This window comes from Phyllobates terribilis, unplaced genomic scaffold (genome assembly GCF_046119375.1).
Source record: "Phyllobates terribilis strain yellow unplaced genomic scaffold, ASM4611937v1 Scaffold_2__4_contigs__length_985480577, whole genome shotgun sequence".
NCBI lineage: Eukaryota > Metazoa > Chordata > Amphibia > Anura > Dendrobatidae > Phyllobates > Phyllobates terribilis.
In genome coordinates this window covers 14,513,962-14,523,047 of record NW_027362762.1, presented here as the reverse complement: position 1 = coordinate 14,523,047, position 9,086 = coordinate 14,513,962, and the positions used below count along the sequence as shown (strand labels likewise).

The following is a 9,086-nucleotide window of genomic DNA, read 5'->3' as shown; positions in this document are numbered from 1 at the left end:
ATCCATCCTCCCTTCAATACGGTGCAGTTGTTCTGTCCTCTATGCAGAAAAGCACCCCCAAAGTATGATGTTTCCCCCACCATGCTTCACAGTTGGGATGGTGTTCTTGGGGTTGTACTCATCCTACTCCTTCCTCTAAACACGGCGAGTGGAGTTGATACCAAAAAGTTCTATTTTAGTCTCATCTGACCACATGACCTTCTCCTATGCCTCCTCTGGATCGTCCAGATTGTCAATGGTGAACCTGGACATGTGCTGACGTAAGCAGGAGGACCTTGTGTGCCCTGCAGGATTTTAATCCATGACGGCGCAATGTGTTACTAATGGTAATGTTTGAGACTGTGGTCCCAGCTCTCTTTAGGTCATTGACCACTTCCTCCTTGTAGTTCTGGGCTGATTTCTGACCTTTCTCAGAATAATCCTTACCTAACAATGCGAGATCTTGCATGGAGCCCCAGACTGAGGAAGATTGACAGTCATCTTGTGTTTCTTCCATTTTCTAATAATTGTGACAACAGTTGTTGCCTTCTCACCAAGCTGCTTTCCTATTGTCCTGTAGTCCATCCCAGCCTTGTGCAGGTCTACAATTTTGTCCCTGGTGTCCTTAGACAGCTCTTTTTTCTTGGCCATGGTGGAGTGGTTGGAGCGTGATTGATTGAGTGTGTGGACAGGTGTCTTTTATACAGGTAAGGTAACGAGTCCAAACAGAGGCAATTAGTAGGAGGGCTTACATATAGTTACATAGTTGCATAGTTACATAGTTTTTCTTAAAGAAAAAACCAACAGGTCTGTGAGAGACAGAATTCTTACTGGTTGGTCGGTGATCAAATACTTATTTCATGTAATAAAATGCAATATAATTATTTAAAAATGAAACAATGATGATTTTCTGTATTTTTTTTAAGATTCTGTCTCTCACAGGTGAAGTGACCTATGAAAAAAATTACGGACATCTCCATTCTTTGTAGGTGGAAAAACTTTCAAAATGGACAGTGTGTCAAATGCTTATGTTCCCCACTGTATATATACACCGAACACATACTTACACATGTATAAACAGAGCACATACATACACATACACATGTATAAACAGAGCACATACATACACATGTATACACGGGGCACGTACATACAGACATATATTATTATCATCATCACCATCATCATCATCATTATTATTTATATTTAGAGCACCATTGATTCCATGGTGCTGTACACGAGAAGCGGTAACTTACAAAACACAAATATAAAATTCAGTGAACAAGCCAACAATGATGGACTGGTTGTCACACATGTGGATCATGGACCCACTATGCCACTTGGTCGAGCCTAGGAGGGGTGTAGCTAAGAGGCTACATGGTTTTCGCTAGAGCTCCTGATGGTAAGGTTAGACTTGAGCTGCAGGTAATCTCCAGGTACCATTCCTATGCTGACCCTAGGGGTCAGGATAGCAGACACGAACATGGGTTCGAAGTCACAGGCAGGGCAGGATTCGGACACTGTTCAGAAAACACCGGAGGAGTGTCAGGCTCAGGTACCACGAGCATGGGTTTTGGCACAGGTTCCGCCGGAGTGGTGTCAGGCTTCAGGTATTGCTGGAGCGGTGTCAGGATTCGACACAACCACTGAAAAGACTAAAATCCAGATGCTGCAACTTGCATCTTAAAGTGTCATGAAAAAGTTTCCAGGGCAATGGAATTATTCTGCACTTACTGGAAAGGTGACATCCACAATCGGATATAATATGTTGGCTTATTGTCAACGCATTTCAGTCACACCAAGTCCTTCTTCAGGACAACCATACATAAGACTAAGCACAGTTGCCCTGGCAACTTTTTTGGAACACATACAATACAAGATACAGAGACCTGGCACCTCACTAGTTGCACATAAAACTACTAAATGGAGAACGTTGCTCAGGCACCACCCTACAGGGGGTGTGTGACTTATAAACTTAATGCCTCTCAGCTAATGGCTGGGAGCAATTCCAAAATGCATGCTATGCCCTTTTAAAAATTAGGGAGCATGTGTGTGCACTAAGCAGGGCAGAAGCAGAGCAGAGAGCGGGGACAACACCAGGCGACTGGGGCGGTGAGTATGTCGGCATCCCTGCCGGGAGGAGGGAGTGGGGACATGCAGGGGCGCTGGCAACAAGCGTTACACTGGTACAGAAAGGAGAGAGCCCTGCCCTTGTGGGCGTACAGTCTACAGGATAATGGGGAGGAGACAGTAAGTTGGGGTTTGCGGCAGCTCTGGTGGTGGTGAGGTGACAGCGGGGTCATTGTAAGCTTTCTTGAAGATAAGACAATAATCATTAATCATAGGGGGGGTTCCAAATTACCAACCTATTTAAAACTCAAAGTCCTTAATTTATCATTTATAAAAAAAAAAATTAAGTAACTTAAAAATGTTTTCCCTGACTGGGCGATGTGATCCCGAGCTACGCCACAGGTTATGTGGCCGCATTTGTAACCTCCAGACTCCGATTCACGGAGCACACAGGAAGGTTCTCACGTTTCCTCCATAAAATATTACTCATTTTCTCCTACCGATAAGAGCAACGCTTATTTTTATCTTCATCATTTTTCATGTTGGTTCTTCACGATGACTTGATCTCCTGGAAGTTGTTCTTCACCACTTTTCTAGTCCTCGCTCTTCCCTGCTGCCTTGTTTGCAGTTTTGTGGCCGTCAATTTACAGGATGCAAAGATTCAGGAAGGAATTAAAAAAAATAATAAACTATTGTTCTCACCTCCCCTCCGCCCTCCCCATACGTGTCTCATTGGAGCCCAATCCTCCTATTGCTTCTCTACAGCCTTCTTCTTGCTCCATCTCCAGTGCTGCTGCTTATGTGTCGGGCATGATGCACGTGATTACCAGCAGAGGTATAGGGTGGAAGGAGAGGTGAGTGCTAAGGTTTGGGGGGGTTTGGTTTTCTTTCAACCCCTTCCTGGGGGATTCAATTTGCTCAACTCTACAGTCGACCACAGAAGAACCGAACTGGAAAACAAGATGTTCACAACAGAGGAACCCAACTAAAACATGGTGGCAGCGAGCAGGACGCCACAAGAAGGCAATGGAGAGACGGCCGCATGTCACAATATCATATCCCACTTACAGATCACAAAAAACAGAAGCATAGGTTGCAGAAAATGATGGCTTCTACAAACTGAGCAGAAAATTGGGGGAACACGTAGACGAGAGAACGAAGAGTTGGAATTATAGGAAACAGATTATCCACAGGGTGAATAACGCGAGCGTTTGTTCACGGGAGGTTTGTGGAAATCCTTCACTCATGAAGTTTAGTAAATTTCACGTGCAGAATTTCTGACAAGCTAAAAATCACCTTTGTTCAAAGAGGTTCTCATTGCGGACATGTTTTTCTTTACTTAATTCGTGTATTTGGGATTGAAAATCATTTTTGCACTTTCATTAAAAATGTTGCAACATTTGCCTTTTACGGACCCGGGTTTCCCTGAACATTCAACTTTGATGTAGTCTGTGGTCGTAAATCAACTGAAAGGAGCTCCAAAAACACAGATAAGCGTTACAACTTCTACCCTTAGATTATCAAAACAAGCTCACGGATTTATTCTCAGTTAACTTAAAAGAAGGAAATGTTGCAAAATTTTTAACAAAAACCTTGCAAAATTGCAGCAAAATAATTTTAAGGCTCCAATACATGCGTTTAAATAAGAAAGAAAAATTAGCCTCAAGAGTGACAACCCCGGCCTGGAGAGTTTTGCAATAGTTTATTAAAATGATTTGTGGCTTGGAGGAGCCATGAATATGATACTCTTAAGTGCCAGAACGTGCGCTTTTAACGAATAGGACAGGAGCACAATATGTGCTGATCGTGCCTCCCAGCACCAGCACCGCGCACCTCCCCGTACATAAATGGGCGCCACCGGACAACCCCTTTAAGGCAAGGTGCTCCGTCTGTCATCTGCATACAGATTACTATTAGAGAATGAGGGGGCAGGAAAACCGAAAACACAAAGATTCATCATATCTCAGTTCTGGTTAATTTTTGATCTAAAAAAAAAAGCACAAAAATGGTAAAAGTAGAAAAAAAAAGATCATATTTGATTTTGCAAAAAATTCATGAAACCCCATGTGCAATTTTGAAGAATTAGGCACAAAAAATGGCAACAAATTTGGCAATGCATGCTTCTGGACGAGTCTGTGGGGTTGTATGGCATCAAAACTGCTGATCTCTGCTGCGGAAGCAATCAGCGCCAGAGTACTCCTGTAAATCTTAAATGATGGACACAAGATACAGCCTTCTTCCTTATAAATTCTGTAAAGTACCCTATGAAAATATGGTGACCATCTCTAAACAAAGGCGTGCACTGTTTAGAATCCATTAGTGCCACCTAGTTATATTGATCTGTCCTAAGATTCAACAGAAGCAGTGGCGCATCGCCAATGGCGGCAGACCACGCAGCTGCTATGGGGCCCATGAGCCAGGGGGGCCCGGTGCCAGTGCCTGCATAGGGCCCCACCCCCCATCCATCATTGCAAGGTCAACTGTATCCACATCCTGGAGAGGTGAGTATTGTTATTTGTTTATTTTTTTTTTAATCAATGAGTACATAGTGGTGGCTATAATACTGTATAGAGGACTATGGGGGGTGCATTATACTGTATGAAGGACTATGGGGAGGGCATTATACTATATGGAGGACCATGGGGAGGGCATTATACTGTATGAAGGACTATGGGGAGGGCATTATACTGTATGAAGGACTATGCAAAGTGCATTATACTGTATGGAAGACTATGGGGAGGGCATTATACTGTATGAAGGACTATGAGGAGGGCATTATACTGTATGGAGGACTATGGGGAGGGCATTATACTGTATGAAGGACTATGTGGGGCCCATTATACTGTATGGAGGGCTATGGGGAGTGCATTATACTGTATGAAGGACTATGGAAAGTGCAGTATACTATATGGAGGACTATGGGGAGTGCATTATACTATATGGAGGACTATGGGGAGTGCATTATACTATATGAAGGACTATAGGGAGTGCATTATACTGTATGGAGGACTATGGGGACGGCATTATACTGTATGAAGGACTATGGGGAGGGCATTATACTATATGGAGGACTATGGGGAGGGCATTATACTATATGGAGGGCTATGGGGAGTGCATTATACTATATGGAGGGCTATGGGGAGCGCATTATACTATATGGAGGACTATAGGAAGTGCATTAAACTGTATGGAGGACTATGGGGTGCAGTATTCTATATGGAGGACTATGGGGTGCAGTATACTGTATGGAGGACTATGGGGAGTGTACTATACTGTATGGAGGACTATGGGGTGCAGTATACTATATGGCGGACTATGGGGAGTGTATTATACTGTATGGAGAACTATGGGGAGTGCATTATTCTATATGGAAGATTATGGGGAGTGCATTATACTATATGGAGGACTATGGGGAGTGCATTATACTATATGGAGGACTATGGGGAGTGCATTATATTGTATGGAGGACTATGGGGAGTGCATTATACTGTATGTAGGACTATGGGGAGCACATAATACTATATGGATGACTATGAGGTGCATTATACTATATGAAAAACTATGGAGAGTGCATTATATTGCATGGAGGACTATGGGGAGTGCATTATACTGTATGGAGGACTATGGAGAGCGAATAATACTGTATGGATGTCTATGTGGTGCATTATACTATATGGAGGACTATGGGGAATGCATTTTACTATGTGGAGGACTATGGGGAGTGCATTATACTATATGGAGGACTATGGAGAGTGCATTATACTATATGGAGGACTATGGGGGTGAAAGATACTGTATGGAGGACTATGGGGAGCGCATAATATTATATGGATGACTATGAGGTGCATTATACTGTATGGAAAACTATGGGGAGTGCATTATATTGTATGGAGGACTATGGGGAGTGCATTATACTGTATGGAGGACTATGGGGAGCACATAATACTATATGGATGACTATGAGGTGCATTATACTATATGGAGGACTATGAGAAGTACATTTTACTATGTGGAGGACTATGGGGAGTGTATTATAGTATGTGGAGGACTATAGGGAGTGCATTATACTATATTGAGGACTATGGGGAGTGCATTATACTATATGGAGGACTATGGGGGTGAAATATACTTTATGGAGGACTATGGGGAGTGTGGAGGACTATGGGGAGTGCATTATTCTGTATGGGGGACTATGGAGAGTGCATTATACTATATGGAGGACTATAAGGAGTGCATTATGCAATATTGAGGACTATGGGGAGTGCATTATACTATATGGAGGACTATAGCACGCAGTATACAATATGAAGGAACATGAGGCCCATTATACTATATGGGGGCTATTATAATATTTGGAGGGCTATGTGGGGGGCTATTATTTAGAGGGCTATATGGGGGAATTGTGATATTTGGAGGGCTATGTGTGGGCCATTATACTATATGCAAGCAATTGTACAGCGTGAAGATTTGTGTGGGGTCCATCATACTGTGTGGGGGCCATTATACTGTTTGAAGGGCTAGTGGGGGGGTACTATGCAGTGTAGTGAGGTGTGGGGTCATTATACTGTATGCAGGCCCATTATACTGCATGAAGGGCCATGTGGGGGTAAGAGTTGGGGGATCATACTGAGTTGAGGTCACCATACTTTTCCTAGGGAGTTGAGGTGAAGTACAATAGTGTCATCCTACTGTGCTTGTGCAGGTTATTGTGGAGAAATTCACTGTGGGGATATCATGTTTGTGGGACACTTTTGTTGGCATCATACTTTATGGGTGCAATGAAAGGGCTTCAGCAGGAGGAAAATCTGCCTGGAAAGTCTGGAAAGTTGCGAGATATGCTCTCACGATTTCTATGTATGCCCTATCATAAGGTAGGATATGTCTCCCAAGCCATGAAGAAGACTACATGAGCAAAAAGAGGATTTTTGTAAGACATGAGTTTTTATCTTCTTCAAGTCTTTGCTGATGTTTCATGTTTCTTCCTAGAGATTTTCCATATATGAGATAAGACGTCATGTCTCTGCAGAATTCCTCCAGCTTACTTCCCATACATTTTGTGCTCCTGGGGATCCCAGGCCTTGAACATCTCTACCTCTACCTCGCGCTCATCTTCACCGTGGTTTATGTCACTTCCGTTATTGGAAACCTCACTCTGCTCTTCATCATCAGGATAGACCGGAGCCTCCATCAGCCCATGTATTTTTTTCTCTGCATGTTGTCATCCATCGACTTGGTTTTGTCCAATTCCACCACACCCAAGATGTTGGGTATCCTATGGTTGAACTCTCAGGAGATTTACTTTGAGGCTTGCCTAACCCAGCTTTTCTTCCTCCATTCCTTTGCCATTATGGAGTCAGCTCTACTCCTGGCCATGGCTTTTGATAGATATGTCGCCATATGCAACCCTCTAAGATACACCTCAATACTAACAAAATGGCTGATAACAAAGATCGGCGTGTTGGCTGTGAGTAGAGCGTCAGCACTGATGATACCCTTACCTTTCCTCATTAAAAGGCTTCCATTCTGCTCATCTAACATCATCCACCACTCCTACTGTGAGCACATGGCCGTGGTGAAACTAGCCTGTGCCGATACCACCTTTAACAACATCTATGGTCTCGTGGTGGCTCTTTTCATTGTTGGATTAGATCTGATCTTCATCATCTGCTCTTACGTCCTGATTCTTAGGGCCGTATTTCGGCTGGCTTCTAGGGAAGCCAGGTTTAAGGCTTTGGGTACGTGTGCCTCCCATATTTGTGCTATCCTTTCATTTTACATACCGGTCGTTCTGTCTTCTGTTGTCCACAGGTTTGGAAAGCAAGTCCCCATTCACATTCATATATTATTGGCCAACGTGTACCTGATGTTACCACCTCTCATTAACCCCATTGTGTATGGAGTAAGGACCAAGCAGATAAGGAACCGAGTGAAATCCGTCTTCAGCCTTCACTTCATATGTTCTACCAATGTCTGCTCCGATATGAACAGTCAAAGTACGCAGCACTCCTACCGGAATAACAGACATAACTCTGTAAAGTGATGTCAAAAGTATAAATTACAGATATTACTAAAATCTCTTCTGTTTTTTCAGGTCCTCTGACTTTAACGCTGTTTTTTCCCCAGTTTGAAATGTGTATTGCCAAAGGCGTAGCTAGGGTTTTGTTTCAGGGGGGGGCAAAACTTCTGAGAGGGGCCCCTAACCAGGTAACCCTGATAACAAAAATATGGATGTAGGAGAACCTCAGCAGATGACCGCGCTGTTACTGAAAATAATCTCTATACAAAGACCAGCACTGCTATTACCGCCATATGGTGACATATATTGATAGACGCCAGTCCTGCAGAACATATAAGAGATCACAGCACAGTTATATACAGTAACTTACAGCTGACGTTCTTTCTGATTAAATTGTTCACTTTTCCCGTCTTTTCCATCTGGCCCAGACCGACACGACAACTTCTCCATCCAGGACTCAGAGTCTCAGATCTGCAGAGATCACAACAAAGACACATTTGACTCCTTACATTTCAGGCCCCGTCCCCATCTATCCCCAACCTGTATAAACGCCTCATCCTGCTGATACCCCAATACTTAGCCGCTGCCGTATGTGACCCTATTGCTGCACCTGCTGCGTGGTACTGTGCGCCCTCTAGATGGTAAAACAACCCTCTAGAATATAGTAATGGACTGTGCAAGTGCCATAGAAAATAGTGACCACATTGTGCCCCCTAGAAAGTAATAATGCCCTCTGTGTGCCCCTCTGACAGTCACAATAGCCTGAGTTCCTCTATAACGATAAGTGCCCACTTAAGATTTAATAATGTCCTGAGTCTCCCCCATGTACAGCCCCCCTATACACAGTATAATGCCCCCTCACTGTATAGTACCCCACACTGTATACTGACCCCTTAGTAGCCTCCAAACTGATGTCTCCAACACTGTATGATGGCCCCCACACTATAAAAAGACCCCACATTATCTCCACACTGTATGATGGCCCCCACACTATAAAAAGACCCCACATTATCTCCCACAC

General features: G+C 43.6%; 1 protein-coding gene across 1 annotated transcript; it reads left to right on the top strand.

Moving 5' to 3' along the window:
- The first annotated feature begins 7,063 nt into the window (after window positions 1–7,063).
- Window positions 7,064–8,089, top strand: LOC141243378 (olfactory receptor 52K1-like). Its single transcript, XM_073668923.1, has one exon. The coding sequence runs from the start codon at window positions 7,064–7,066 to the stop codon at window positions 8,087–8,089; it is 1,026 nt and encodes a 341-aa protein (XP_073525024.1).
- The last annotated feature ends 997 nt before the right edge of the window (window positions 8,090–9,086 follow it).

Excerpts from the sequence above, each read along its gene's own strand:
- LOC141243378 (XM_073668923.1), top strand. The coding sequence starts at position 7,064 with ATGTCTCTGCAGAATTCCTCCAGCTTACTTCCCATACATTTTGTGCTC.